Here is a 15,721-nt window from a genome sequence, read left to right as displayed (position 1 = left end):
ACTGTCTGACAGCTCATCTTTACAGGCTTTTGTCAGTAGTTCTGAAAGGTATTCAAGCAGAGGTTCCATATGAGAATTTGCCACGATTTTTAGAAACTTTACAACATATAATTTTGTTGAATTTGCATTCAAATAAATGCTAGCTTAAAAAAACACACCTGCTTGTTTCTATGACAATAGGCATAGTGAAATGATGCTTGCACAGATGTGATGATGAATGCCACCCTGTTATTGCCGTTACTTTTTTCCTTGAACAATTCATCAAATTCTTCCCTGCTATCTATCATTCAACCATTTGATATGCCTCAGTAGACAAAACTATGTCACAGAAGTCGAAAGGATGTTTTGGTAATACTAAGAAACCAAAAGATATTATTCTATTGTTAGCCCTGAGACAATATTTATTGACTTTGCTAACTGGATAATCAGTGTCCTTCTATAATTCAGTAGTAAAATATTTAATAGCTAAGCAAGAATAGAATTCTGTGTTTGTCTTATAATCAATGCATGTTTCAAAATACTTATTGTTTTTAATGAAGATAATTTTTAAATGTAATGCTGTCTCTTAACATATAATAACATATAATCTGGAAAGGTCCAACTCATTGTAAAGCTAAATCCTCAAATTATATATAATTCAAAAACTTATTTTTACAATTTTCTTCTATATAACAACCATTATAACTACTGAAAGCATTAAACTTCTTAAAATATATTATGTAAGTATGCATTTTTAAATACTAGATAGCCTACATTGTCATGAGTATTTCTAATTAAAAATTACTAACAAACATATATACTACCTCATATAAAGTGATTACACCATATGTTTGAGTTGGTTCTCTCCACTGAAGAAATATCTTCTCTTCAAAGGTACTTCCTTGTATGGATTCAGTGGGAACAGCACCTGGGACTAAAGGAGGGTGGGAGGAAATAAATGTTTAAGTAATAAACAATTAAAAAGTAGATTTTTCTAGACTTGGTAGCTTTTAACCTTCTATTGAGAGAAAAGATTTTAATAGTCTGCACATATACTCAATTTTTCTTTAAAAATCTGGAACCTTAAACCATTTTAGCTACACTGTCTTGATTAAAAGAATAACTTTATCATTTTTTTCTTAGAAGTATTAATCAATTAGACAGAGCTTAGTCCCATCTATTAAATAAACGTTTTTACTCTTCCAAAAGAAATGAGGAAGGATTTGAAGTGATGAGAATTCTCACATACTCCTTGTGGGAGTGTAAACTGGTAGAGCCACCTTGGAAAATTGTTAATAGTATTTAGTAAAGCTGAAGATGCACAGAACATATGACCCAATGGTCCCACATGCAGGTATATTCCCTAGTAAAATTCTTGCATATATGCAACAGGAGACATACACAAAAATGTTCACAAAGCAGTGATTTTTGTAATAATAATAAATGAGAAACAAGTCAAATGGTTTAGTAAGTTATGTTATAAAATAAAGTACTGAAAAGATTGAAAGTAAATAACAGTTATATATCGCATAGATTCAAGTTATAACCATAACACTGAATGATAAAACCATGCTAAAAATATATATGAGCTACTGTACTAATATATCTATTAAAATACATACAAAGCAGAAGTTGATATAGATGAAATAACAATATAGTCTTTAAACATTATTCTATTTGTTAATACTATACATGGTTTGGGGGAAGTTTGATGCCATTTTTCAAAACTTAAAATACATAACATCTTCTTATAAGTTTGCAAAAAAATCTAACAAAAATGAAGATGTTATTTGCCAATTTTCTATAAAATAATATTCAATATCATTATAAAATATTATTTATCCCATCATTTTAAATGTAGTTTTTTAGTATGCTTCATGTTATATACAATTTGGTGTACTAGTATGCCTATCTTATACACAAAATAGCTATCCTGTTTATAAATATGCACATATTTTGGGCACATGATCACATTTTTTGGTGATGAAGTGAATTACCAATAAGCAGTTGGAGAGAACTCACCCGTCCTGATTTCAAAACTGACTGCAAAGCTACAGTAATCAAGACAGTGTGGTGTTGGCATAGGAGATTTCTATATATATATATATATAGAATCGAACTGAGAATCCCAGTACTCAAGAAGCCCTTACATTTGCAGTACATTGATTTTCAGTAACAGTACCGGGAAAATTCAATGAGGATAGATTAATCTTTTCAACCAATGCTACTGGCACAACTGGATATCCACATGCACAAGAATGAAGTTGGATTTCTATCTCACACCATATATAACAATTAAATCTGAATAGTTTAAAGACTTAACTGTAAGAACTAAAACTATAAAACTCTTAAAGCATACATATAAATAAATCTTCATGACCTTGGATGAGGCAACAATTTCTTAGGCATGACACCAAAAGCAAAAGCAATGAAAGAAAATCTAGATAAAATGTACATTATCACAATGAAAACCTTTTGGGCATCAAAGGACACTATTAAGACAAGACACAGAATGGGAGAAGGCTTCTGCATATCATATATATAAGAGATTTGTATCTAGAATATAAAAGGAACTATATTAAAACCCAATAATAAGATAACAAATAGTACAATTAGAAATGGGCAAAGGACCTGAATAAACAGTTCTCCAAAAAAGACAAACAAATAGCCAATAAGCACAGGAAAAGATACTCAGTATCATTAGCTAGCAAGCACTGTAAATCAAAACCATAATGAGATATCACCTCACACCCACTAGCATTACTATAACGAAAAGACATGATAACAAGTGCTGGCAAGAAGGAAGAGTAATCGGAAACCCGATACCCTGCTGGAGGGAAGGTAAAGTCATGCCGCTACTTTGAAAACACTCTGGCAGTGCCTCAATTGGTTAAACACCAGTAGATTTACAACATAACCCAACAATTTCACTCCTAGGTATGTACTCAGGAAAAGTAAAAAAAAATGTTAATTCAAAAACTTGTTCATGAATATACATAGCAGCATTATTCATAATAGCCAAAAAGTGAAAACAACCCAAATATTTATCAAATGGTGAATGGACAAACATATCTCAAAAAACTTTTTTAAAAGGGGTTGGAAAAAATGTTTTAGATTGTGAAAGGATATGAGTAATTTTTTAATGATTGCTAAGACCACCACAGATTGGAAAGCCTGCCTAGGATTTCAAAAGGACTCATAGATAGTACACCTATTTTTTTTGAGATGAGAGGCTACTTATATGTAAATGTAGAACATTTACAGTTATTCCAATTAAAGTCAAGTGTTGTTTGGCAGAAAAAAAAATGCTGATTCATATGGGAGGCCTGGGTTCTGACTTAAGACTAACAAATGATTAAATTGTGCAATTTGGACAAATCATTGAACCTCTTTAGGTCACATTTGCCTCATTCCTAAAACGAAGTTGGATTAAGTTGATTTTTTGTTTTTTGGAAATAGGGTCTTGCTCTGTCATCTGGGCTGGAGTGCAGTGGGGCTAGCATTGCACACTGCAGCCTCAACCTCCCAGGTTTAAGTCATCTCTCACCTCAACCTTCTGAGTAGCTGGGACCATAAGTATGCACCAGCATGCCGGCTAATTTATTTTTAATTTTTGTAGTGACAGGGTCTCACTATGTTTCCCAGGCTGGTCTCAAACTCTTGGGCTCAAGTGATCCCCTCCTGCCTTGGCCTCCCAAAGTACTGGGATTATAGGCATGAGTTATTATACCCAGCCAAGTTAATTTTAACATTCAAACTCTAAATAGCACATAAATATGAAAATAATTGTTAGTCCTATGTTGAAGAAATTTATATATGACTACATTGAAGCAACAAAAAACATTAGAAATGACAACACTGGTGAGTCCTAAGAACACTGGAATTCCAAGCTCTGAGACTAAAATGTTCATCATAATTAGAAGTTGAACTAAAACAGGCCATGCCTGAGAAAACTCGACTAAGTCTCTTCCTCTTAACCTTCAAAGTGTTTACGATGATGACATCATCAGTTTTCTCACAGCATCAAGATAACTAAGATGAGTGACTGACTCTATTTTGTGATGATATTTCTTTTTCTTTTTAAGTGAAAGCAAGTTTATTAAGAAAGCAAAGGAATAAAAGAATGGCTACTCCATAGGCGGAGCAGCCAATGATATTTCTTATTTGAAAATATGTGTTAATCCATGTGCAGATGTAAAGAAGGTGAAGAGTTAGCAAAAACAAATATTTGTTTCATTCAATTCGTATAAAAGAAAATACTAACAGTAATATGACATAGGAGGTATTCAAAATCATGTTGGGAAGAGGGTATCTCAGAAGGATGGACTTATTAGAATGTACAGGTGGTGACCCTGTGGTAGATGGCAGTAGAATAGTTGACAGGAAACCCTAATGGGGATTCAGATAATCACTTTAAGGTCAGAGACAATGTAAATTAAAACAATATGAATAAATAATTAATATACTACTAATTAAGTTAGGGAAGACAGTACCTCATAGTAACTTAGGTCTAGTACCTATTTTTAGAAGCTCTGGGAATTCAGGATCTGGGATATAAAGCCATAATACCTAAGTTTGTACAACTTATCCCTGGGCTGTATAGGATTATACTAACATTAATGAAAGGTAAATTCTTTCCCACACAATTTCTGATGAAACAAACTATATTTCAATAAAAGTATTATACTACAATAAAACTCACAATGTTCAATGAATTATAACCTTTGTTGATGGACAAAGTGACTCCTCAATTCTTTTCTCTTCAAACTGGATATTGTTTGACAATTATTCCATTTCTTTCTTCTCTCTGCCTTTTCTGAAGTATTTTTTTTTGGAGGGGTTACAAAATACAATTTGAAATTAAAGTTTTTTCTAATTAATGAAATGCTAGTGTGCTAGGAAAACAATAGATTTTTATTTGGAAGTAATGCATGCTCCAGCTTCAGGGACTAGCAAGATAATTTAAACAAACAAAGTAATTCCGTCCTCATGTTTTGATGGAATTTAACAGAATTCCTAGCTCATGACAGTTCTCAATTTGAAACCCACAGTGTTCAATAGGTTCATGCTTTAGCAATATATATCTGGAAGTGACTGCATTTTATTTCTCTCATTGATGTAACCATTATTGTTTATTAAAACATGAATTAAATGCTTATCAACAATACTTTATTATTTCATTTAAAGATATAAGGTATTTTGGGGTGTTTATTACTTACTCAATATCACGCCTATTGCTATAGAAGAAAAACAGACAGTACTTCTTGTCAAGTAGTTTACAATAAAAAGAAAAAATACATATAAATAACATAATGAGGGAGCAAAGAAGAATCATGAGTGGCTATGAATCATTACAATACTAAGAAAGGCCCCTTTCTGACAGCTACAACCAGCTCTCCATGTAAATTTCTTCTATCCCTAATGTATCTAAGAATTGTTATTATTCTCACTTCTCAGATCAGGAAATTGAGGGTCAGAGATTTAAGGATCTTATGAAGTACAAATAAGGTCAGAAGGATGTGAGTAACACGGACTGAAGAGCTGGAGACAGCTATGTGAAGGACCTGAAATGTGAGGAGAGCTTCAGCGGGTAGCAGAGTAGGCGAGCCTGAGAAGTGGCCAGGAGAGGCCCCGACTGGCCAAGGAGAACAATCAGGCAACAATGGGAAGCCCAGGATGCACAGAGCAGGCACAGGGACCAGCATTCAGGGATGGCTTTGCAGAACAAGCTGCTGTGAAGGAGAAGTTATTACTCCTAGAATATGAGCCAAGAATATAGAAGACCTTGACAGCCAAGGCACTGGAATGAAGATTAAGTGGAAGAGCCACTCAAGACTCTTGTAGAGAGACAGCCAAGATGAAAATATATTTTTAAGATCAGTTAGTGAGTGAGTAGGGGGGGGCATTAGAATAGAAAAAGGCTGGAACCACAAAGAAAAGGTAGAAACAATTATAGATATTTCAGCATAAAATAATAAGGATTTGAATACAGGCAATGGAAATTGACAGAAAAGAACAATCTAAAACTTTGGAAGTAGAAACAACAGATGTCAGGACCAGAGGCAATAGAGAAATGTAGGGCAGGAAGGAGCCAGCCATAACTAGATGACAATGTGGACACCATCTTCTCCTCTTCTGGGAGATGAGAGAGAGTTGGAAGAAACAGAAATAGAGCTTCTGGTCTCAGCCTTGCCTGAGTGGCTTCCATCAAACTTAGACTCCCTCTCAAACAACTGCTTGAGAGGAACCAACACAAGCAGGACCTGAGGGACAATAAAAGAGGAAAGAGAGGATGTGCAGTGAGCTCGTCATCTACTCCAGCTATTTCTATGTTTTTCTTCTACAGAAATACGCAGGTGCTGGGTAGGTAGAAACACTCAAAAATACTTTTTTAGCTCTTTAAATGAAACGATAAAGTAGTCTAAATGTTTAACTCATGATTTAATCAATGGTCAAAATTACATTATCAGTTACATGAAGAAACAAAAAGCTAAATAAACAACTATTTTTCTTAGGAATAGTCAGTTCATTCGTTTAATGGGCTTCCTACATTCTTTGTCACTTATTTTGATGCCTGAAAAATGATTTTTAGGTCAGATGTATGATATACTACCATTGTATTTTATGTACTATATGAATATGCTATTATATACAAGGGTTCCCTGTATCATCTGTGTAAAGAAACATTTATATCCATGCTATGAGATTCAAGGCATAATTTTACTGTTTTAAATTATTATGGAGGTTTCCTGTATATTTGCTTCTTTGATGTGTTACTGGTGACATGCATGGTTTATTTGTTAAGTAGTTGTTTATTAAAGTAACATCCGGTTTCAACATTGTTCCTGTGGAGAAAAATGACCTATTTCATGACCACCAACTTACAGTTTCTCAAGACTGTGTTGAAAAGCAAGGGCAGCCTCTATTTTGTGCTGAAATTTTATCTGAACCATGAAAAATGTTTCAGAATTCCATTTAAATATATTTAGATAAACATTTTATATAAATAATCTAATACCCAAAACAACAATTTTTCAGCCCAATGAAATAAAACTTGAATGAAGAACTATTGAGACCAATATGGAATGATTATATATAGAAAAGTAATTATATGAGTAATAAAGAATGACATTTCTATATCTCTACTCCCTTTTCCCTCTTTCAATCAGCACTTAAGAATACAGAGTACAGATACATATTTGTGTTGTTCAACAATATAAGTAGTTCTTTCTTCCATCTGCACAGCAAAGATCTTGAAACAAAAGTTGCTTTTTGAAAGAACATGTTTTACATAAACATATCATTCAAAGGTACTCACGGTCTTCATCTGTCTGCACTATGAGTTCTTGGCTTTCCTTCCGGCCCTCTGGGTTCATGAGGATCAGTTTCACACTGACATTGGTGTATGGTGACAGGTTAGTGATCGTGTGTTGAGGGTGTGAGTTTTCTGTATCCCAGCTTACTTCTTCTCGCACTTGTTCTTGTCCTCCAACTTGGTAACAGTAGTGGACAGTGAGATTATAACTGTGGCAACGAGTTACATTATATCCAAATGGCTCCCAGCGGATAGTGATTTGCCGAGATTTGACCTCCACTACTTCTAGTTTTCTTGGGCCTCGCATGGGATCTATTTAGAAAAGAAGACAAAAGAAAACATGAGAGAGAAGAAAGATAAAGGCTCAAGTCAATCCCAAAGGTCACAGATATTCCCGGTTGTCCCCAACATCTGGTCTCCTCTTCTTCCTGGATAATAAATCCCTAAATCTTGGCTAGGCATTTGGCTACCAAGAATAAAGATGAAAGTTTCCATTATTTTCTGCAGATAGATGTGGCCATGTGCCTAAGTTCTGATGAATGACATGTAAGATGAAATGTCCAAAATAGTTTCTGAGAGGTGTTCTTAAAAGGCAGGGGCTCACCATCTTTGGTCCTTCTTCTTTCCTATTAGCTGGATGGAGGATATGACGTTTGGGGCTCAGGCTGCCATAGTGAATCATGAGACACTTAAATGTTAAGAATTCAAAGCAATGATGAAGGAGGAGCCAGGGTCTCTGATATCACTGAGCTACCATGCCAGCCCTGACCTTCCTACTTCCAAACTCGTCATTAGGAAAAATTAAATGCCATCTTATTTAAGCCTCTTTTTCTCTGGGTCTCTGATAAAATAAACCAATCTGTGCTTTTTTTTTGAGACAGAGTCTCGCACTGTCGCCCAGGCTGGAGTGCAGTGGCGTGATCTCAGCTCACTGCAAGCTCCACCTCCTGGGTTCATGCCATTCTCCTCCCTCAGCCTCCCGAGTAGCTGGGACTACAGTCGCCTGTCATCACCTCCAGCTAATTTTTTTATTTTTAGTAGAGACAGGGTTTCACCGTGTTAGCCAGGATGGTCTCGATCTCTTGACCTCATGATCCACCCGCCTCGGCCTCCCAAAGTGCTGGGACTACAGGCGTGTGCCACCACACCCAGCCAAAATAAACCAATCTTAATACTGATACATGTGTTTTATCTTTAAACATTAATTTATAATCATGTAATTGGAAAACATAAGAGTAAAAGTTTGAGAATTATACATGAAATAATATAGTAAGAGAACATAAACTTCTGAGCAGAACAGGTGTTTTTGGATTTCAATCTGAATAGAATTCCACACAATCAATGCTAAAGTAATTCTTGTCTGTTCATGACAATTTCTTAGTATTCTTATTTTAGCCCAAGCTCCAGGTACAGTTTCAAGCATAGAAATCTAAATGACATGGACAGAATATAAGCATTTTTGCATAATTTAAAACAAAATATATGCAGAGAAAGCTTAAATTTATGAAATAATGATGAAAATAAATACTACTACATAAATAACATTTACCGAGCACTTATAATGTACCATGCACTGCTACAAAAAATTTAGCATTCAGGGTTTTAGGAAAAGCCTAACCTAAAATGTTTTGTGTTATATACCCATAGGTCATTTGAGTCATAATTTTGATTTTTGTTTGTCTGAAGTGTGCTCACCAAATATGAATGTAAAGAGATCTACAATTGAGAAGGGACAATAAACTTGAGATATGAAAGCTACAGTTTATTGCACACTTACTATGTGTGAGTTGCTTTCTATATATTTCCTATTCCTTAAACTAATCCTGTAAATATTTTTATTTCTAATATATAGACACAAAAATTGTGACCAAGGTAGGCTCAATAACTTGATCAGGGTCAGGGTTTGCTGTGGCACTCGAACAAATCTGTAGTTAGATCTGACAACTACAAATCATGCCGTCCCCACTCCACTGTTGTCTCTACCAAACTCAAGAGAATCAAATAAGAAGAAATCAGGATATTAAAGATACTAAGACTTCACCTAAAACATGACCAAAAAATGTACAATATAATAAAGATCCAATGTATTTAAATTTGAGACAAAAGTGCTGAGAGGAATTCTTCCCCCTTTTCCTGCTAATTCTATAGACGAGAGGGTCAAGGCCATATTTCCCAGTTCAGCTGTACCAAAGTGCCTGGCCTGCACTTCAGGGTGCTGCAAACTTGTCTGGACTATTGCTGAAGTTCACTTCTTGATTCCTATTTGCGCATAAATTCTTTGTGTCTGTTTTCTCCATCATTTATGCCATAGGGAGAACTTAAAATCCCCCCTTTTTACCTGCAACCTCTGACAAATGAAAATGTTTAAAATGGAATAATGTTAAATATGCAACGTAGAATTTACCAGGTATCTGCTACAGTCATAAAATGGTATTAATAAAGATCATTCATGCTACTCTGTCCTGTAATAAATCTAAGAACCAAAGATGAAAACTCCTCCAAGAAATCGTGAGTGGCATTCTCATGGAATGTTCCTTATTACAAAATTAATTTTTCATATTTAAATTACTACTGTCGGGAAAATGTCATAAATAAATTATTTAGAATAACATTGAAGGTTTTTTTTCCAGATTAGTAACTTTTACAACTTAACGGAAATGTCTAATTTTATATAATGCTTCATTAGTTGAATGTTCATAAAAACTTCCAATAAGCTCCAGATCCCTATACGTACACAGATCAACATGCGTCCCTTTGCCCTTTTCCTTATTAATCCCAGGCCTCCTATTCATCACAGGACTGTTCTAACACATTTTCCTAAGGTTTTCATCAATTTTACTGGCTAATAAAATGACTAAAGGCTTCAGATATTAGTTTAAACAAGAAGTACAGTTCTAACTTAATTTCAATGGAAAACTATTTTCTACTGCATAAATAAGTCTGCATCATTCAGTATTCCTTATCCAAGAAAATATATACTTAAATTAAAATGCAGGACTGAAAACAAAGGCTTCTGTCTGTCTACTGGTCAAGCATTCTTGAAATGCACGCTCCCTTTCTCTGTGAGTACCTTTTAGAATTCCATCATGGTAAAATTATGTCTCAGATTTCCCATACATTTGCCAAGTACTATAGCTAAGCCTAACACAAAACAATCATTTCTATGACAAAGGCTCTAAATTGCCTATTGTCATGAGTGGTAATCAGACAGGAGACAAGAGGCTGTATGAGGTCTAAATCTTAGATGAAAAGAGGGTGGCACTCACTGGCTTGCATCTTTACGTTGAAGCATAACTACAGTTAACCAAAGCAAAACTATCTTACGGAAGCTTTTGCAGAGTATTTTCCTTTGTGCCCTCTGTGAGCCTTTGACTATGGTCTGTAGTTCTGCTGTGTCTACTAATGTGTTGCCATCAACATGGCAGGATCAATATCAATGGGGGTAGGAAGGGTCATATCAACATAGGATAGGGATGAAGGCCTCTTTGACTCTGATTCTCATTTGTCAAAAGCTTACAGGATAAGTTAAATCAATACCATGACACAGCGACATGGTCCACTTCAGATGGAGTACTGTCATTTTCTCTTATCAGGGTCCAAAGGCAAAGTTAAGAGGGATGGGGAAATGGCTGGTAAAGCACATGCATAAAATAACATAAAGGAAATGCCATGTGCTACCATGTACCTATGACAGCAGCCTCCTTTAATGATAGTGTTGATAGGCTATGACCAATGACTAAGGAAATCAGACAATTCTTTTAACTCATACTAAGCAAATTGCCTGATTTCAATGCTTCTGTTTTTACTTTTTTTCTGCCATTCTGCAAAATTAAATTCTGATCCAGCAATGATTTATAATAATTACATCTCGAGTTAGTGTTTTATAATACCTTTGTTTTCAATGTTTCTGCAGAACGATTTCCATTAGTGTGCTGCTAACTGTGAATGAGGCATTCCACAGGGACATTTACTCTAGTGAGTTATGCTGATGATCACTGAACACTCTGAAGGGCATGACTGTAGAAATTTATCACACTGTAGGAAACAAATGGCAACTTCATAACCAGAAATGTGTAATTTTGGTAGGCTAATTGCAACTCACACTGCATTTCTGGGAGTAGAATACAAACACTGTCCCCCCCAAAACTTGGCAGAGCATTACAAGCATTCTATGTGCACAATATAAATCTCTTACAGTTAGATAACAGGGTAATAAATAGTATTCATAGGACCACTAGTTGTAGGAAATTTCTCCTCTTTCCTTACAATCCTGAAGATGCTACAGAGAATGGAATTGATTCCAAAGCCATTTTTCTTCACACTCACACCCTCTGGTCACAGTGATGCCTCCCTGCTTCCCTGAAAGGGTATCATGACAGGCCCCATTGGCATGAATCATGAGGCCAGGCGGTCCACTGTGGGCCCACTGATTCATGATAAGAGATGAGAATGGCCTCCCTACGGAGAAGTGCACTGGCTGTCGCGCCGGAAGCTCAGTCAGTGAGCTCTTACCTACTCTCCCACTGATGCCTGCAGCATTTTTCATTCTGTTCTTTTTCTGCCAGCTTGAGCCAGGTTTCCAGCAGAGAAGTCTGACCTAAGGGACGAGCAAGCCCACTTCTAGCCTCCAGCACTTCAGCATCCTATTTAATCAGTGATCCTGGCTCCTTCTACATTCAGTCCTATTTTCTATGAACAAGGGCAAAAACTGACTGATAGGATCAATTTCCATTGCAGGTTCAATTCACAGCTCATTTCTTTGGAACTCCGCACTTTACCTTCTATTACTACTACAGTGCTTTTTCAGAAACTCAATTTCAGAACCTTTGAGAGATATTTGGGTGTAATTTTAGGATCCTGTCACTGATAATCAAAAACATAGATTACAACCAATGCTCCCACTAACAGGTTTCTCTTTTCTACCTCTCAATGAACTCTATGGAGGTCTATTACAATAAAGGGAATAACAACCAGAATGGCATGGTGGGCCCCTTCAGGACCTCCAGCTATTGTACTTCTGCCTCACCAGTCACACTAGAGGGTGACAAAATAATAAAGCAATAGCTCCCTTTACTTTACTATTTAGTGAAATCAGAGCAAAGGTCTGAGTAACCAATATTGTAGTGGCCTACCCCAAAATTCAGTATTCCTAAGCAGCAACAATTCTGGGTACATGGCCTTGTTTTTAGGTGAAGTAGTTAAAGACTTTCAATTGGTCAGTGCTTTCAAGAGTTTAAAAGGTACCTTGTCAGTCAAGCTGAAATTGCTGGGATACAACAATCTTTAATTTACACTGCCCTACAGGCATCTATGTATTGGTGATGTAATGGAATGAATTCAAACTTATCCTAAAAATTATATAAATTTGAATATATTTTTCCTCCAGAATACTTTTCATAGATATCACATTAATAGTTTTCACATTTTATCATAACGAGAATCAAAAAAATGCCCTTGGAAACAATCTGTTTTTCTTAAATAAATCATACAATCCTATATAAGGGAGAATAGTATCTTCCTAACAAATAGGCCAAATTTCAAAAACAGTACTCGTTTAAGAGAAGGAAAAAAGATAGTCTTACAGAATAAATGAAGGAAAGTGTAGCAATGCCAAAGTCTACACAAAATCATTCTACTTTATTTCTTGGTTTAAGATGGACATAGTCTCACCATGTCTTTCATGTATTCCAAATGCTGGTTTGAACTCCGCCTAAATTGTAAAGGTAAGTAAACTACTGACCCGTCTCGCTGGGAAATAGATTATCTACATAGCAACTAAATAATCTAATTTAAATTATTGAATTTAAAATTAAAAAAACTAATCATTTAAACTTCCATCATACTTGAAAGCTGGAATTCCTATTCACATGTCATGGCAAACACACAGGATTATCTTATATAATAAAATAACTAGGATATACACTTATGGTAAGAACACAGATCTCAGGTAAGGGAAAATAACACTCTAAACATAGGCCACAACTGACAGCCTAGAGGGAGCACTCCCTAGCGGTGTTAGATAATGTTGAATGTTAGGTAATGCAGTATGTCCAAATGCTTTGCTTAGTTCTTGGTTTGGCTAGTACATTTAAATAAAAATAAAGTAAAAGAATACATACTGGACCCTGGGCTAGTCATTCAAGGTACCTGGTTTTTATTTAAATGTAATGCCAAACTTTTAGAAATAATAACACTGTCGAAATAAAACAAAAACCTCAATGGATAGGACATTAATTATGTACTGTATAAAACTGACAGCAAGATTGGACACAGCTTAAGACAGAATTAGTGAAGTAGTGCATGGATCAGAGGAAATTATCTAGAATGTAGCACAGAAAAATAGAAATAGGAACATAATAGAAAATAAGAAAGGAAGATGGAGGGCAAAATTAGAGGGTGTATCTATGTCTAATTGGCATTCCAGAAGTAGAACACAGGGAACAGAGGAGAGGCACTAACTGAAGACATAATGTCTGAGAAATTTCCAGAACTGACAAGAGATATCAGTCAAAAGATACAGAAAGTATAACACATACAAAAGATAGAAAAATTAAATTCCACATTTAGACATAATGTAGTTAAACCACCAACACCAAAATAATCAAAGAGATGATCTCTAAAGCATCTAGAGAGAAAAAGCACATCACCTACAAAGTAATGGCAGATTGACCAAAGAGTTCTCAACAACAACAGTGGAAGGCAAAAACCAAGGGAACAAAATATTCAAAGTACAAAGAGAAAATATGAATATGTCAACTTAGAACTATATACATAGCAAAACGATCATTCAAGGATCAAGACAAAATAAAGCTAATTTCAAAGAATTGTACCTGAGTGAACTTACTACCAATGAACCTGCAATAAAGGATCACCTTCAAAAAGAAAAATGAGTTTTGAAAGAAGGTCTGAGATGCTAGAAGAAATGGTGAGCAAAAAAACATAAAAACTTATGTTTGTAAAATAACAATACTGTCTAATTTTAGAGCTTTTTATATATACAGAATTAGACTGCCAACAACAAGAGCATACACACAGGTAGGGCAATGCTCAGAGTTACAGTGTTGTAAGATCTTTCCATCACTGGGAAGGGAAGTTTAAGATATCAACTACAGACTTTAAGTATGCAAGGCAAACTCTCTAGGGTAATCACTATACAGATAGCCATAGGATAATACCTTCAGTAACAAGTAACTCATCTAAAGAAAAAAAGTTATTTCAGTCAATTATGGGAAAAAAAACAAAAGAAAAGAAAAAAGGCAAGGGGTGAGGGGAAATGTAGAAAAACAGGAAACACCAGAAAGCAAACAGAAAAGTGGTACACAGAAGTCTACCACTAGTAGTAGTAATATACACTAGTAGTACTACTAGTGTATATTACTACTAGTATATACTAGTAATGACAATACATGTAAATAAAATCTTGTCTATTAAAACGCCCAGAGAATTAAAAGTAAAATCAACATCGTGTAAAATTTTCCAAATCTGTTTACGAAAAATAAATCTAAGCTGTTTCACTACAACATTTTCCTGGAGGTTCTATTCAGTACAGTAAGAAATGAAAAGTATAAGAATGAAACAAGAAAAAACAGCACTTTAATTGTACACAGACAGTGTGACAGGCTTGGCACACAAGCAGGACCTATAAGTTATACAGAAATAGCAAATGTTAGCAAGGTGACCAAATATGGGATTAATTTTGAACTCCTCTGCATTTTTTGTATATTATCAAACTGAAACATTACTGAATTTTTTTCATTTACAACAAGATCAAATGATATAAGGAACCCAGGAATAAATCTTACAAGACACCAATAATAGATAAAAATCCAAAACCTCATTGAAAGACATTAGTGAGGATCAAAATAATTGGAGTTATACCATGTTTATGAACGGGCAGACTCAACATGGTAAAGGTGTCAGTTCTCCCCAAGCTAATCTACAGAATCACTACAATTTCAATTAAAACCTAATTAGAGTTTTAAGGAACTTGATAAATTGATTCTAAAGTAAATAAAGAAGTGCAAAGGTCCCCAAACAGAACACTCCGTAGGAAGAATGAGGTAGGAAAATTTGTTCTATCAGATACCAAGAGTTATTTAAAAGCTACAGTAACTACACAGTGTGGTATTGCTGAAAGAACAGACATGGAGCACAACAGAAATCTTGGTGTTCTATATGATAGAGGTGGCATTTCTGATTCCAGGGGGAAACACAAGTAGTGCTAGGAGAAGTGGATTCCTACTCTATATCATATACAAAAATAAATTCCGACTCAATTAGAAGCATAAAAACCCAAATTTAATTTTTTAAACTAAAGAATGTAGGGGATTATTTTTTCTGATTACAGGGCAAAGAAATAGTTCTTAAGCACCAACTATCAATGAAAAGCTCAATAATTTATGCTACATTAAAATTAAGAACATATTT

At 35.0% G+C, this 15,721-nt stretch overlaps 1 protein-coding gene across 10 annotated transcripts in view; it reads right to left on the bottom strand.

Moving 5' to 3' along the window:
• The window catches only part of PTPRM (protein tyrosine phosphatase receptor type M), an 835,156-nt gene that overhangs the window by 330,487 nt on the left and 488,948 nt on the right, over nucleotides 1-15,721 (bottom strand). For all 10 annotated transcript variants that reach the window (XM_030810737.1, XM_030810732.1, XM_030810734.1 and 7 more), the window contains 2 exons: nucleotides 7,298-7,606; nucleotides 804-913 (listed from right to left, as the gene is read on the bottom strand). In XM_030810737.1, the coding sequence (XP_030666597.1) occupies nucleotides 804-913; nucleotides 7,298-7,606 (419 nt within the window). The remainder of the gene's footprint in view (nucleotides 1-803; nucleotides 914-7,297; nucleotides 7,607-15,721) is intronic.

The sequence above is a fragment of the Nomascus leucogenys genome, chromosome 4 (genome assembly GCF_006542625.1).
Source record: "Nomascus leucogenys isolate Asia chromosome 4, Asia_NLE_v1, whole genome shotgun sequence".
NCBI classification, from domain to species: Eukaryota; Metazoa; Chordata; class Mammalia; order Primates; family Hylobatidae; genus Nomascus; species Nomascus leucogenys.
Note: the sequence above shows the minus strand (reverse complement) of the source record. Positions and strands in the feature narration are given on the sequence as shown.